Source organism: Podarcis vaucheri, assembly GCF_965113315.1.
Source record: "Podarcis vaucheri genome assembly, chromosome: 15".
Classification (NCBI taxonomy): Eukaryota; Metazoa; Chordata; class Lepidosauria; order Squamata; family Lacertidae; genus Podarcis; species Podarcis vaucheri.
Window position 1 is genome coordinate 26,281,202 of NC_138753.1, and position 15,660 is coordinate 26,296,861.

The 15,660-nt window shown below is 41.3% G+C and overlaps 1 protein-coding gene across 3 annotated transcripts in view; it reads left to right on the forward strand.

Moving 5' to 3' along the window:
• Positions 1-15,660, forward strand: part of BCO2 (beta-carotene oxygenase 2) — a gene marked incomplete at its 5' end in the record, with an annotated part of 75,304 nt that overhangs the window by 43,895 nt on the left and 15,749 nt on the right. Inside the window, one exon of one of the 3 annotated variants that reach the window (XM_082200989.1) lies at positions 2,723-2,742. The exons of 1 other annotated variant lie outside the window; for it this stretch is intronic. In XM_082200989.1, the coding sequence (XP_082057115.1) occupies position 2,742 (1 nt within the window). Of the gene's footprint in view, positions 1-2,722; positions 2,743-3,098; positions 3,295-15,660 lie in introns of those variants that run through there. One more of the 3 variants, XM_082200988.1, reaches the window with a different exon arrangement.

Genomic DNA, 15,660 nt, shown 5'->3' on the forward strand with positions numbered 1-15,660 from the left:
TGACTATTAACAGGGTCAACTGACTCAAAGACCTCAGAACCCAGTGTCTTGAAATGACCTCTGATGAGTTCTATAGATTCTACTGGCTAGGAGTAGCTGTGACTACTCTGACCATTACTAAAAATTATATGGATCATATCCATAATTGATAAAATACAGAATACTAGAGAGCACAAGGCTCTTTCATACTTTTGTCAACTATTTAATGTTTTGTTCTCCTGAAACATGTGACCTGTAAAATTGTAAATATGCTTATTAAGATAGACTGTTTACCAATATTCCTTCATGTTGGCTTATGACAAAATTAGGGAATCTTTCACCCTTAAGCTGGATGTGGCTGTGGTAGGTTTCCAAATGGCTCTCAGCCTCCCCTCACCAACTGTATTCCTCTTCAGACCTGCCCTTCACAATGAGCTGTTGATGGAGGAAGAAATTGCTCTATTCTAATCAGATTTTCCTGCTGGATGTACTCTGATGTGAGTACTTCAGTACTATTCATCTCTTTACACATAAATGCAGAGGTGTGTGGCACTGAAAATTTTAGCACATGCAGCAGGATCACAGAGGAAGGCATGCAGGTATAGGTGATAATAATATTCTTTGCAATCTAGACCGGCTCCAGTTTTCTTTGAGTCTGCTTTCTGTTGGTTGGAAAGGGACAGCAACCAAGTGTTATGAGTATTTTAAAAATAGGAGGCAGATGCATTAGAAAGAAAAATTCCCCAAGAGGCTCCTGAAGGACAGCCCTGAAATCTGGGATGACTCTCCTCTCTCACAGGGTCATGTGACAAAAGAGGTCCTTGCTGGGGGAGGAGCCAGTTTGGCCCTGAAGCTCTCAGCGTGCCAGCATGTGTTTTCTTATTTTTTTCCTTTCTGGATTCTCTCTCTCCCTCTCCCTCTCCCTCTCCCTTTCCCCAATTCAGCCTTCTGGCAAGGACAATACAAAATTAATTAATCAATTAAAAAACAAAATAAACAAGCCAAAGTGATACTAATCATTCCACACTGGGCAAGAAGACCATGGTTCCTAGAGCGCCTACTCACCATTGAACTTTCCATCATAGCAACTCCCAGCTAGGAGGGATCTGCTCAAACAGGGACCAATCCTTCACCCAGACCTAGGAATGTTCTGACTAACTGGCTAGAGACTGAGTGTATCTGGCTCTCAGACCTGGCAGCATCCAGGAAGGTTCTAGAGTATTGGAGAATATTGTTGGGCTGGTTCAGTCAGAAAGGGAGGCATCCTATGGCCAAAGACATATTCAGCATATCTGAGTTCCTGCAAGAGGGCTTAGATAAAGGTCTAAGCACTAGCACATTCAAGAGCCAGGCAGCTGCCCTAGGCAGCATCTTGGGTTGCAAAAGGGGATTTTCCTTTGTCTTCACACCCCTCGCTGAAGGGCATAAATCAGAAGAATTCCCCCAGTGGTGTGTTGATTCCCCAGCTGGAACCCAGGTTTTGGACAGCCCTAATGAGTGCTCCCCTCAAACCTATGGCAACAAAAGACTTCCATCTGAAGGCAGTTTTTTTCTGGTGGCTGTCACATCAGCTCAATGGGTGCCAGAGATAGGAGCACTTCTGACCCATATCTTTGTACCTTTCATCAAGACAAGGTGGATCTTTCATTCATCCCCAAGGTGAATTCCCTTTTCTGCAGGTCTCAGGAAATAGCATTACCCTACTTCTGCCATAACCCCAAGCCAGATAAGGAGAAGGCTTGGCATGCATAGAGCACTGAGGTTCTACTTAGACAGAACAAAGGCCTTCACAAAGTCTGTAGCAGTTCTTCCAAAGCAGGTTCTCCAGCAGGTTTAACAGCACACCTTTAAAGGGGACTTTCCCCTGGTGGATGCTTGTTGGGTAACCATCTGGGCCTCCTTGCACACATTCGCCATACACTACAAGCTAGACAAATGGGCTTCAGCCAACACAGCCTTTGGCAGGAAGGTACTACAAAAGGTGGTACAGCCATGATGCCTCTCTAAACCCACCCAATAGGAATAGCTCTGGTATATCCCAGATATAAGAAGGGCTGTCCTTCAGGAGCTTCTGGGAAACAAAAAAATTATTACAGTGAATTTCTATTCCCTGAGACTCCAGGGACAGCAGCTACCACAATAAGAGAGTCATGCATGGCTGTATGGGGCTAGGACTTCACTGGATGAAGTAAAGTCACAAGATAGTACCTAATACCGTATTTTTCGCTCTACAAGACGCACCAGACCACAAGACGCACCGAGTTTTTGGAGGAGGAAAACAAGAAAAAAAATATTCTGAATCTCAGAAGCCAGAACAGCAAGAGGGATTGCTGCACAGTGAAAGCAGCAATCCCTCTTGCTGTTCTGGCTTCTGGGATAGCTGCGCAGCCTGCATTCGCTCCATAAGACGCACACACATTTCCCCTTACTTTTCAGGAGGGGAAAAAGTGAGTCTTGTAGAGCAAAAAATACGGTAAGTTTTGTGCCTGAGGTTTTTTTTTTTTGTTTTTTTTTGCCTAGCAGTACACCTGGAAGATAAACTGATACGACACACCAATTGGAGCAGGAAATGAACTTCACCACCTGCAACGTGCTGCCTAAAGGGGAGCGGTTATTTCCTGCTCAACCATCCTAAATTATTTATAAACCATCCTAGGATTATTTCTTCCCAGCAAGGACCTGTTTTGTTATGTGACCCTAGCTACTAGTGAAAGGGAAGAGTCATCCCAGATGTAAGGGAGTCTCTGGGAACAGAAATTCACAGTAAGAATTTCCTTTCATTCACTTCCTTACTATGCTGGGTCAAATCACTTTGCCCTCTTGTCTATTTGAAACAATTAATTGGTAGCACATTTCATTAGATTCTCTGAGCATATTTGTAAACGGTCCTAAACGTGTTAGACAGCAAAGCTCGTATATGTGAAAAGCCAGTCTTAACTGGGAAAGTGCATACTATTCCCCCAGTTTCTTTTCAAAGCTGCAGAGATGGAACGCTGCAGAATGACGGTGCAAAAAGCTGGTATCGCTGTTTCTGTCTGTTCTGCTCAGCTTCATCCCTAAATGCCCTTGTTCAGTCAGAAAAGGCTGAGAGAGAGAGCCAGGCTTTTATTCTGAAATGATGTGTTCAGCCAGCCTAGTTGTACACTCCCATCATTAACAGATGCACTGTACCATCTTTTGCATAGACGGTTTATGCAGGTTCCTCAGTATATGCTTCAGAATCACGAAAGATGCTTTCCCACATGTTCTCTTTCATCAGCCTCCTGTCTAGGAATGTGGCTGATTTTCTTTGGTCTTTGCTCCAGTACATCCCAGGTAAGATTTCCATTTCCTCCCAGTTTTCTGCTAGGGGCTGTTTTTCAGCATCTGAGATTGGATGGACTGTATTCAGAGGCCTGTTTGGGATTGTGCCTGTAACCCACAAGATTAGAGTCTAGTTATTATTATTCAGAAGCGCATGTACTGATTATTTCAGATTGTGCAGTTTGGGGGCTGGGAGGTTGTCGGCGGCCAACAACAATCTCTACAATTAGGTTGCAGTCTGAAATTTGAATGGCTTTTTATTTTATTTTTAAGAAGGAAGTCGCTTGTTTAAAACATGTAACACCAAAGCTTTCACCTAGTCTCCACAATACAGAACTCAGAGAATATCAAAACAGTCAGCTAGGGAGTGATGAACTAAAATAATGTGTAATGTGTTTCTCATTGGAATCGGGATTGGAACTCTCAAAGCCTAGTTAAGTTGCATTGCTATCCTTAAGCCATGGTTTTGCCTGCTGTCAAATTTTCATAAGGATGGAGCAGGAAAGCAATAATGGACTTATCCTTGTATAGCAAATTCAGTTCATTTGCTGTGCAAGCTTTGGTATCGTTAGAACCTGCTAGTTTCATTGTTGCAAGCTTTGTAAGGATAAATGCCTTGAGCGATAGTGTAATATGTTTTTTAGTTTTCTTCTGTATTGTATTGCTTCACAGCACGTATGCTATTTTGACAGCAATGTAATATGTTTTAAGAGCAAGAGTTGTGCAATATTACATAGATGGGAGACATTTAATCACAGCAGTAATCTAAAAAGCAGTTCTTATCAAAGTTATTATTCTTTATTTTTTACCCTTTTGCTGGAAATGCAAACCTATTTGCTTCAACTTTTTGGATCACCAAAGCAAAATAGAAACAAATTGTGGGAAAGCAGTAACTTTCATAGCTGACAAATCTCAGATACATTAGAGAATAGAGTTTAACCAGTAAAACCACAGGCTCAAGATGCAACTGAAACAAATCACTGAGTGGTGTTATTAAACGATATGAAATATTGCAAAAGTTATAGTAAATAAAACAAGATAAAGCAAGTTACAAAAGATAACATATTTGAAACAAAAGTAACTTACAGCTTTATACAATTTGCACGTACTCATTAATGGTATGAAGTCATAAATAACATAATCTTCTTCCCCTTCCCTCCAGTCGGTCTAGTTCTGAAACAGTTCTAAGTTCCCTAGCTTACTAAAATAAATGAATAAAAGTCAATGTTTTCAACCCAAGGCAGTAGGCTAGGCCTTGTAGTTTTCAGCGGGGCCAAATACACAAAGCAAGTTGAGTAGCAGGCAGTAAGCAAGAAGAATAAATAAATCTTATACAACTCTTCGCATCTCCACCCCCCAAAATAAAGAACTAACCTTTTATATCAGTCAGCAATGGAACCAGGAGACTGGACTTCTTTTTGCCAATTTTACATTAATTTCATTACTCTTATTGGTGGACCCACATAAGATGTAGCTATGAATTACCATTATTTGTCAGGAAGAGAGGAAGAAAGTAACTAACTAACTGGAACTCTACATTTATCATTATGCCAGAGTCTTAAACGGCAGCACGTACAGCATCAAAACTTGCACAAAGGACTTTACAACCTGGGGAAAAAGACAAGACACGTACTTTTGTAAACCAAGAAAATATTTTATAAAATCTATTTTAAAAAAAAATACAAACTGCCTATGCAAAAATGACACAGACATGAAACAGCATCTTTCATCTTGATCCATCATGGCTGTTTTCCTGTGTGAATTGAACCTGTCATAATTGCTGGGTATTTTCAGACATTGCCTGAACTTTTCTCCTCTGAAATGCCTTTCGTATGAACAGTAGTCATAAAAACATTTTCAATTTTTATATCATTCTCACCTAGTGAATAATCTAAAATTAATATCTAGTTTTCTTAATATGAGGACTACCACATCTATTTTGCTACTGCTTTCCCTTATAAAGGTGTGTTCCAGAATTCTGATGAATTCCAAAGACAAAACTAAATAATTTTTGGCTTTTACATTTTCAAAGACGGTTGTTTGTTTCTTTGCCATACCATTTGGTGCAGCCTGATATCGTTTGCATTGGACACAAAGCCAATGAGTTTGCAAAGTGCTTCCTTAATCTCAAAGTTGCAGGCAATTGCCTGTCTAAGGAGAACCAGAAAATGGAGCCAACTCCGTGCACTGGCATGAGAGTGAGAGAGAATTCTTTAGTTGCCAGATTCATGTACTTTGTTTTTAGTGGCACTGAACTGTAATTTACCTTAGAAATACTTGGCATTTCTAGCGTTATCATCTTCTGATTTGCCTCCAAACACACAGTTCTCAAGGAATGGAGCAGGTAAAGTATGAAAGGTTTGGGTTTTTTTGTTTTGTTTTGTTTTTTGAGAATACACAACTGGAGACCCAAGGTTGGGAAATCCTGATTTAGAGAATTGCAGGCTTACAGTGAGAGCTTGTACGTGTCTATTCAGAAGCAAATCCCATTGGCGTCAATAAGGCTTACTCCCAGGCAAATGAGTAGAGGACTGCTGCCTTCCTTTCTTCCTTAGCCAATGGATAGGAACAGAATGTTCCTTGCAGTTGGCTTTTGCTGGCAGAGAAGGTGCAGGTGAAGCCAAGCCATGTCAGTAATTGATGGTGATAGAGTAGATGATCAGAAGCAATGTTTCAAAAGGGAGAAAAGTCAACAGCTTGACTTAAGCAGGGAGGATTTTGTCGGTCACTGACCTGGCAACCTGCCAAGTACATCACTGTGACCTGGCAACCGGTCAAGGGTGTGGTCATTCTTGGGTGAGGGAGAAGCCAGGGCGATAGTTGTGGTGTGGCTCTTTTCGTTGTGGCTCAACACAGCACCTTAGGAGACACTGTACTGCCTGCCTGGCTCCAGATGCCAACCATAAAAAGCATCCCCATTTAAAACAGAAGCAAATAACTCAGTTTGTCTCAGCTGTGGTGAGACAGTCAGTTCCTGAAACCAGAGTTGCTGGCTGAGTCTGGCTGTTGGACTCTGCCTGTACTGAGCATGCGGTGAACCCCAGGGAATTACCGTATTTTTTGCACCATAACACTCACTTTTTTCCTCCTAGAAAGTAAGGGGAAATGTCTGTGCGTGTTATGGAGGAAATGCCTACGGGTGGCATGCCTATGGATTTTCCTCCTCTAAAAACTACGTGCATGTTATGGTCGGGTGCGTGTTATAGAGCGAAAAATACGGTATTTGTTTCTTGAAGCACTGTGAGTAAGGACCATCTCATCCTTGCTGATGGTTCATGTGTTTCAATCCAAGGGCGAGGGTCGGCGTATGTGCCTTGTCTGGGGGCACATTTGGAAAACGTTTTGCTAGTGGAAAATCTCCAGTATTGTTTGCTGAGTGTAGCATGCTTGGCAAAAGATAATTACAATGTAATCTTTACTGGCAGAACTTGCCGGAGAATGGGGCTTGCACACTTTAGAAGTTTAGCAAAAATGCCACAGCTGTGCACTGATTTAAAGTTAAAAGCCTCCCAAGTAAATACTTGGGAGTGTGAAACCTGCAAACTTTCTAAGTGAGCAAAAAGAGTAACAGAGTGTCATAAAGACCATTTGCTCAAGTGCAAACTGACCTAACTTATTAGTTTTCAGTGACAATCCAATAATAGCCTCAATTTGTAATACCAGTTTGTAATACAATTACTAATACCAATTGTTCAAATACCGAATTATATAATTCAGATAAGGTGCCTCCCCTCGTGTGCTAGAACTGAAGGTTTGATTATTTTCTTTATTTCTGCGCTCCAAAACTTTATTGATTTCCATTACATTCCGGACATCATAATAATCCCTTATACAACAACTGCAATATTAATAACTTCTATTCATGTTGACACATTAAATGATTTATAAAACTACAAGTGAGGCACTCAAACTATACAAATAAATTAAAACAAACAAAAAAACTATATCCTTGTTCTTCATATGTGTGCAATTATTCTGTCCGTGGTGTTTCTTCTTGTCCTTGTAAAATGTTATGCCTATCTTTTTCTGGTTGTTGCTATTATCCATCATGCCTTGGATGGAGCTGATATCCCATTGTTGTTCCAGAAATTTCTACCTCACTCTGTCCCGTGCTTTATTGTTTTGCAACTTTAACAACAGTTGCAAAACTCACTCTGTCCCAATAAATAAACTGTTGTCACCATTTTTCCTCTCAGCCTGGGAAGAAGAGCAGTCAATTCCTTGGCAGTTCACAGACTCCTTTCATCCTTCCTTCCAACTGAAGATATATGAGCAATTATACTTCCAATTAAATTAAATTCCAAGTCCTCTTAGTGTTATTCAGTTCACTTTGTAAATAAGAAAAGATAGGGAAGAGTCAGCTTTAAGTTTCCATTGTAAACCTTTTGCAAAATAAAGCCTCCCTCCCTTTTTCCTTTTTTACACAAACAGTTCCGTTTAATGTTATATTCCATATCTATAATCCAATTTCTTCCCTCCTCGCTTGTACAAATATAATTTGAACTAACATTCAAAGGAGGGTTGCCGAATCATAAATGTAGAGAAGAAAACTTTATATAAAGAAACCATAGGCTCCCCCCCATCTTTTGCAGTGAATAAAGTCTTCTCTCAAGTTCAAACCTTAACAACCTTGCAGCTGGTTCTGTTCTGCGGTTTGTGATCTCATCTCTTCTAGCATGCACATGTACTTTAGTCTGAATGAAACTCTAATTCACAGGAGAACCTCTGCTTCTTAATGGAGGCATTGGGTTTTCGGCAGAAGTGCTTTTGTACTCAGCGCCTCCCTGCCTCCTGCATTCCATGCCGGAGTGAGAGCCAGGATAACTATCCTCAATCATCCTTGTTTATCCTCCACCGACGATCTCCTGCTGTCATGAGAGCTGCCTCCATTAAGGCAGACTGGAACCGGAAGCCATGCACCTCAAACTTTTGAGGAAGTTCTGCAGCTGCCTTCACAACAGCAGGATCTTGGGTTTGCTGTAATGGCACAACAAATGCAATCCCTGACTGATCACAAGGTTTTCTCACTTGTTGATGTGCCAGAACAGGAGAAATCTGTGGGGTGCCGTTGGGTCTATAAAAATAAAACCATAGCATCTGGCAAAGTGAAGTTTAAAGAAAGGTTTGTTGTGAAAGGATTCATGCAGAGAAGGGGTTGAAATTATGGTGAGACTTTCGTTCTGACAGCCAGAAGTGAAAGTATGAGAATTCTTTTAACCTTCACAGCAATACATGATCTTGAAGTTAGTCACTTTGACATTGGATAGCATATTTAAATGCAGGGTTAAAAGAGGTGGTTTATATGCAACAAGCTCCAGGATTTGTGCAGAATCCTAAAGCTGTATACAGACTTTACATGGTGATCTATGGACTTTGCCAATCAGCCAGAAATTGGAAAATGTGCTTGCATGAAGCGCTAAGTGTTCTAGTGTTTCAAAAGAGCTGGGCTGATTCCTGTCTATATTGTAAGGGGACAGGAGATGATTGTATGTTTTTTCTAGTGTTTGTTGATGAGTTAACGTGTGTTGGGAAAACAAACAACTAAATTCCGGAGTTTGCCCAGCAAGTTGGGGCAAGAGTTCCAGCTCAAAGATTTAGGAGCTATAAAGAGGTACCTGGGAGTTGAAGTACAGAGAATAAGTGATGGGAGTTTTTCTACTAAGCCAGAAAAAGAAATTTACACAACTGTTAGAATGTTTTGGTATGCAGGATTGTAAAGGTAAAGGGACCCCTTACCATTAGGTCCAGTCGTGACCGACTCTGGGGTTGCGGCGCTCATCTCGCTTTACTGGCCGAAGGAGCCGGCGTACAGCTTCCGGGTCATGTGGCCAGCATGACTAAGCCACTTCTGGTGAAACCAGAGCAGCGCACGGAAACGCCGTTTACCTTCCCGCCGGAGCAGTACCTATTTATCTACTTGCACTTTGACGTGCTTTCGAACTGCTAGGTTGGCAGGAGCAGGGATCGAGCAATGGGAGCTCACCCCGTCGCAGGGATTCGAACCGCCGACCTTCTGATCGGCAAGTCCTAGGCTCTGTGGTTTAACCCACAGCACCACCCGCGTCCCATATGCAGAATTGTAAAGGCGTTCAAACTCCTGTGGTGACAGACTTTTAAAAAGCAGAGTAATGTGGTGTTTGAAAACCAGGAGCTATACCACTCTGACATTGGCAGTTTGTTGTACATTTCACAGTGGTCCAGACCAGATGTTAACAATGCTGTGGGTGTTCTTAGCAGGTTAGTTTCAAAGCTAAGCAGCTTGGCAGTGGTGTGCTTCGCTATTTAAGAGTGCTTCGCTATTTAAAAGCAACATAGGACTACTGTTTAAAACTGTCATCCTCTTTGGAAATGATGTACAGTGGTACCTCAGGTTACATACGCTTCAGGTTACAGACTCCCCTAACCCAGAAATAGTGCTTCAGGTTAAGAACTTTGCTTCAGGATGGGAACAGAAATCGGGCTCCGGCGGTGCAGCAGCAGTGGGAGGCCCCATTAGCTAAAGTGGTGCTTCAGGTTAAGAACAGTTTCAGGTTAAGAACAGACCCCCAGAACGAATTAAGTTCTTAACTGTACAGACAAGAAGGTCCAGTGCTGGGATAGTAGTACAATTTATGTCAGAGGAGGTTTGTCACTGGTGGCAGATGACAGAGACTGTGACACCACGAAACCAGTGTAAAACCAAATCAAATAAAGCTTTTATTACAAAACAACAAACAACAAAGCTTGTGGGTGTTTTTCCTGCAGGCAGAGTTCAAACTGCAGCTTTTCTCCTTTTGTAGTCTTGGCCAGCTGTAACCAATCAGCCCAGAGCTTACAGAAACTGTTCTTAAAGGTACAAACATCTTTACTGCTTCTGTGCAGAATGACTCCCAACAATTTGGACGGTCTCTAGTGGGTTGGAAATCCCGGAAACGGGTTGGTATCTGTGTCTACACCTGAAGCGGAATAGGCTGCTCTGTCTGAATTGAACAATCAGCTTCCCTATTTCGTGCAGATTCTTACGGACATGAATGTAGAATCCAAGCTACCTGTGACAGTTTATGAGGACCATCAGGCCTGCATATCCATGGCAGAGCCTGAACAATTCAAGCTTAGGACAGGGGGCCGCTAGGGGGCGCATCGGAAGATGGCCGACAATACCATCTCTCCGGCTCACACGAGGTAATTAAGAGGCTGTTATGGGAGTATGCAGCCTCCCTCGTTACCCCAAGCAGATGGGGAACGCTGCCTTGCCTGCTGTGCCCATAATACACCCCCAGATTCGAAAGGGGGTGAGGGCACTAGGCACAAAAGCCCTCGTGTGGGTCGGCTCTCCTGGATGCTGTCTCTGATCTGCACAGCTAGTTGCGGGAGCTCTATATAAACAATTAACAATAAATCAAGAAGAAGAATAAATCAAGAAGACTCATCAAAGGATCGGTATGTCGGAGCGAGACTGAAAAGGAGGGGGGGGAGAAAAACTTTTTTTTGGGGGGTGTTATGTGAGTACCCAATAACCCCCCTCCCCCCAAAAAAGAATCGTTGCAATTACTGATTACAAGCAGGAGGAATAAGAATTGTGTGGAAATTAACTACTACGCAAGGATGTGACTTATGGGAGCATCGGGAAACGAAAGTAAGTCCTTTGTGATGCAGTCATAAAAAGAGATTTATCATGGCAGGCCTGCCCGCAGGAATCCAGGGGGAGGAGGACTATGGCTGTTACTATGTTGGAGTGTGGGTTCAGCTTAGCAGGGCCGCCTGAGAAAAAATTATGAGGGAGCGGTGGACCTGGGAAGATCAGGACAGACTGTCGGAATGTTTTTTTTTTATTTTTAAAGATATTTATTAAAGTTTTTTTAAAAAATATAACAATGAAAATGAAAAATAAAAAGAAACATAATACAAAATACAACATAAAAACAGTTAAAAACAAATAATTTTCTATAACATATCTTCCTTACACTTATTTCCCCAGACCTCCTCATACCTCCCTTCTTTGTATTCCACTTCAATTTGTTAGTTCAGCAAATCCTTACCATTAAGCTTTTACCCATTTGTAAACCTTTTTTTTTCGTATCTCCTAAAGCATTACAGCTGGAAACCCCTTAGTTTCCAACATCCTTCTAGCATTCATTAATTTTACAATATTTCTGTAAATAGTCCTTAAATTTCTTCCAGTCTTCTTTCAGCATCTCTTCTCCCTGGTCTCGGATTCTGCCAGTCATTTCTGCCAATTCCATGTAGTCAATCACCTTCATCTGCCATTCTTCCAGAGTGGGTAAATCTTGTGTCTTCCAATACTTTGCAATGAGTATTCTTGCTGCTGTTGTAGCATACATAAAAAAAGTTCTGTCCTTCTTTGGCACCAATTGGCGACGATGCCCAGGAGAAAGGCCTCTGGTTTCTTCAGGAAGGTATATTTAAATACCCTTTTCAGTTCATTATATATCATTTCCCAGAAAGCCTTAATCTTTGGGCACGTCCACCAAAGGTGAAAGAATGTACCTTCCGTTTCTTTACATTTCCAACATTTGTTATTGGGCAGATGGTAGATTTTTGCAAGCTTGACTGGGGTCATGTACCACCTGTATATCATTTTCATAATATTCTCTCTTAAAGCCAGTGTGGTGTAGTGGTTAAGAGCGGTAGTCACGTAATCTGGGAAACCGGGTTCGTGTCTCCGCTCCTCCACATGCAGCTGCTGGGTGACCTTGGGCCAGTCACACTTCTGTGAAGTCTCTCAGCCCCACTCACCTCACAGAGTGTTTGTTGTGGGGGAGGAAGGGAAAGGAGAATGTTAGCCGCTTTGAGACTCCTGAAGGGGAGTGAAAGGCGGGATATCAAATCCAAACTCTTCTTCTTCTTCTTCTTAAGGCATTACATGCCGTAAACTTCATACCTGTGGTCCATAACTGTTCCCAGTCAGCAAACATAATATTATGTCCAACATCTTGTGCCCATTTAATCATAGCGGATTTCACCGTTTCATCCTGAGTGTTCCATTTCAACAGCAAGTTATACATTCTTGACAGATTCTTAGTTTTGGGTTCTAACAGTTCTGTTTCTAATTTTGACTTTTCCACCTGGAAGCCGATTTTCTTGTCCAAATTATATGCCTCCATTATCTGATAATAATGAAGCCAATCTCTCACTTTGTTTTTTAATTTTTCGAAACTCTGCAATTTCAATTTGTCTCCTTGTTCCAAAATTTCCCAATATGTCGGCCATTTGGCCTCCATATTGAGCCTTTTCTGAGCTTTTGCTTCCATTGGTGACAACCACCTTGGGGTTTTATTTTCCAATAAATCTTTATATCTTACCCAGACATTAAACAATGCTTTCCTGACAATATGGTTTTTGAATGCTTTATGTGCTTTGACCTTATCATACCATAAATATGCATGCCATCCAAATACATTGTTAAAACCTTCTAAGTCTAAAATGTCTGTGTTTTCAAGAAGTAGCCATTCTTTCAACCAGCAAAAGGCTGCTGATTCATAGTAAAATTTAAAGTCTGGCAGGGCAAATCCACCCCTTTCCTTTGCGTCTGTTAATATCTTAAATTTTATTCTGGGCTTCTTGCCCTGCCAGACAAATCTAGAGATATCTCTCTGCCACTTCTTGAAGCAATCCATTTTGTCCACAATTTGCAATGTTTGAAACAGAAACAACATTCTTGGCAATACATTCATCTTTATCACAGCAATACGACCCAGCAGTGAAAGCCTCAAGTTTGACCAGATTTCTAAATCTTTTTTCACTTCGACCCAGCATTTTTCATAGTTGTCTTTAAATAAATTCCCATTTTTGGCTGTCATGTTAATCCCCAAATATTTCACTTTCTTTACCACAGTCAATCCTGTCTCATTCTGAAACCTATCTCTTTCAATCGGTGTTAAATTTTTCTCTAAAACCTTAGTTTTTAACTTGTTCAATTTAAAACCTGCCATTTGACCAAATTCTTGAATCAGTTCTAAAACTCTTTTAGTACTAGATTCTGGCTCCTGTAATGTCAATACTAAATCATCTGCAAATGCTCTCAGTTTGTACTGTTTGGCTCCGACCTGCAGACTGTAGGAATGCTTTAAACGGAGGTGTTGAAATGGCGTCTGTCTACTTTTATGGCTCTTGGATGAGTGTAAAATCCACACAGGACATAACACGTTTGTTTTCAACCCGCTTGTGGAGATTATCAGTGATCATGAAGAAAGGAATATATGATAACAACAAGAAGATGAGGAAAACAACAAAGAGAAGATTGAACAGAACTGTGAATATTATTTTGACAGAACTGTGTAATGAAAGCAGCAACAAGAGAGATGATCGGATTTCCTTTTGGAGCTCGAAGCATGGGTACCCCCAACAAAATTTTTAAAAATTTGGCTGTGTAATTTGGAATTAATGTGATTTGGAATTAATGTGATGTGATTGGCCTGTTAATAAAAAATATTTTTTAAAAAATTCAAGCTTAGGACAAAACACATGGACATAAAATATAGACATGTCAGGGACAATGTGGAACATGGATTAATGAAACTTGTGTATTGTGAGTCGAGCCAGAACATTGCTGATATATTGGCATAATAACATGCTCTGATACATATTTTTTCCTAAACAGAATTAAGAAGGGGTGTTGAGGTTCCTTTAATTGCTGTTAAGGAAAAGCTGGTGCACGGGCCTCCCTTATCTTGCACCTTCAGGTCATGCGATTAGTGTTTGATGGTCACTGACCTGGCAACTAGCCAAGGGTGTGATCATTCTTGGGTATATTAAGAGGGGGCTGTACATTACTTCTTTGCTTCGCTGCAAGGAAACTCTGCCAGATTGACACTGAACTCTGTGCTGTATGTGTGCTGTGAATTGGACTTGCTTTGCATTTGAAGCCTGCACCTTCTACTAGGGATCTAGCAGAAGCCTGTATATAGTGAAACTGCCTTTAAAAACAAAACAAAAACAACTTTCATATGTTGCGAGTTTGAATTAGTCTTCAATCCAATCATAGAAGGGAGCCACATTTTTATTTTTCCAATTCATCAGTATCAGTCTTTTTGCTGTTTGGTAAGGGCATGTTTGTAAGGTTCCATGTGGTGAGTATATAATTCAAAAGGATATTTTGTTCTGTAAATCTAAGGTTGTTCCATATAGTTCTGTTGATAGTTTCAGTTACCTCCTGCCAAAACTCTTTCAATATAGGATAATGAAAAAACATATGTTTTAGAGAAGCGTTATCCCTATGGTATCTCCAACAGTTAGATACCTTAAAGGTAAAGGGACCCCTGACCATTAGGTCCAGTCGTGGCTGACTCTGGGGTTGCGGTGCTCATCTCGCTTTATTGGCTGAGGGAGCCAGCGTACAGCTTCCGGTTCATGTGGTCAGCATGACTAAGCTGCTTCTGGCGAACCAGAGCAGTGCACGGAAATGCCGTTTACCTTCCTGCCGGAGCGGTGCCTATTTATCTACTTGCACTTTGATGTGCTTTTGAACTGCTAGGTTGGCAGGAGCAGGGACCGAGCAACGGGAGCTAACCTTATCGCGGGGATTCGAACCGCCGACCTTCTGATTGGCAAGCCCTAGGCTCTGCGGTTTAACCCACAGCGCCACCCACGTCCCTTAGATACTTTAGATAGCCCTTTAAAAAAAACAAATGTAATGGGGTCCAGTATACTCTAAATTTTTGTTGATGTTGTAATAGCCTCAATTTAAGGTCCAGAGACACCCTTGTTGTAGCAGTTAAAACAGTTTTCCACTGTGTGGTCAAAACTGAGATCTCTAATTCTTTATTCCAATGTTCCCTCAATACCCGTATAACAATTTGGTTTGCTAATAACAAAGATGTATATCTTTGGGAAACTGCCTTAATGCTTTGGACCTGTCAGTAAAGGACTGTACTGATTTAGGAGTTGGAGTCCGAATGAATTTCTTCCAGCACAAAACTGCACTGCCGTGAACCTACACGCTTGGGGAGCTGCACATGTTTGGCACATGCCATGCGCCAACAGTGTGTGAGAGTGTTTGCCAAAACTTGCCTGTGTTACAAGGGTAAAAGATACCTATCTCTACCCATCTCGGGCATGTGACCTTCATAAAGCTGCCCAGAAGGTAATGTTCCCTTTCTTGAAAGGGATATATTGGAAGCTACGCGTTCTACCTCATTACATAATTATTACACATAGCATCAGATTTTCTGCTTTGAATGTATTTTACCAGAGCTTAACCACCAAAGGGATAATTGCTTTAACCCTGCAGGTGGATTTCCCCTTTCAAGCTTCTTGAACCTTAAAGATATAAGAAGGGGTTTTAGAATGCTGATCCCTGCTGAAGGCTCAATTAGACTGCATGTGAAAATATGATTATTCTTAAGTATTACACTTAAGACAAGCATGTCAATCGGTACA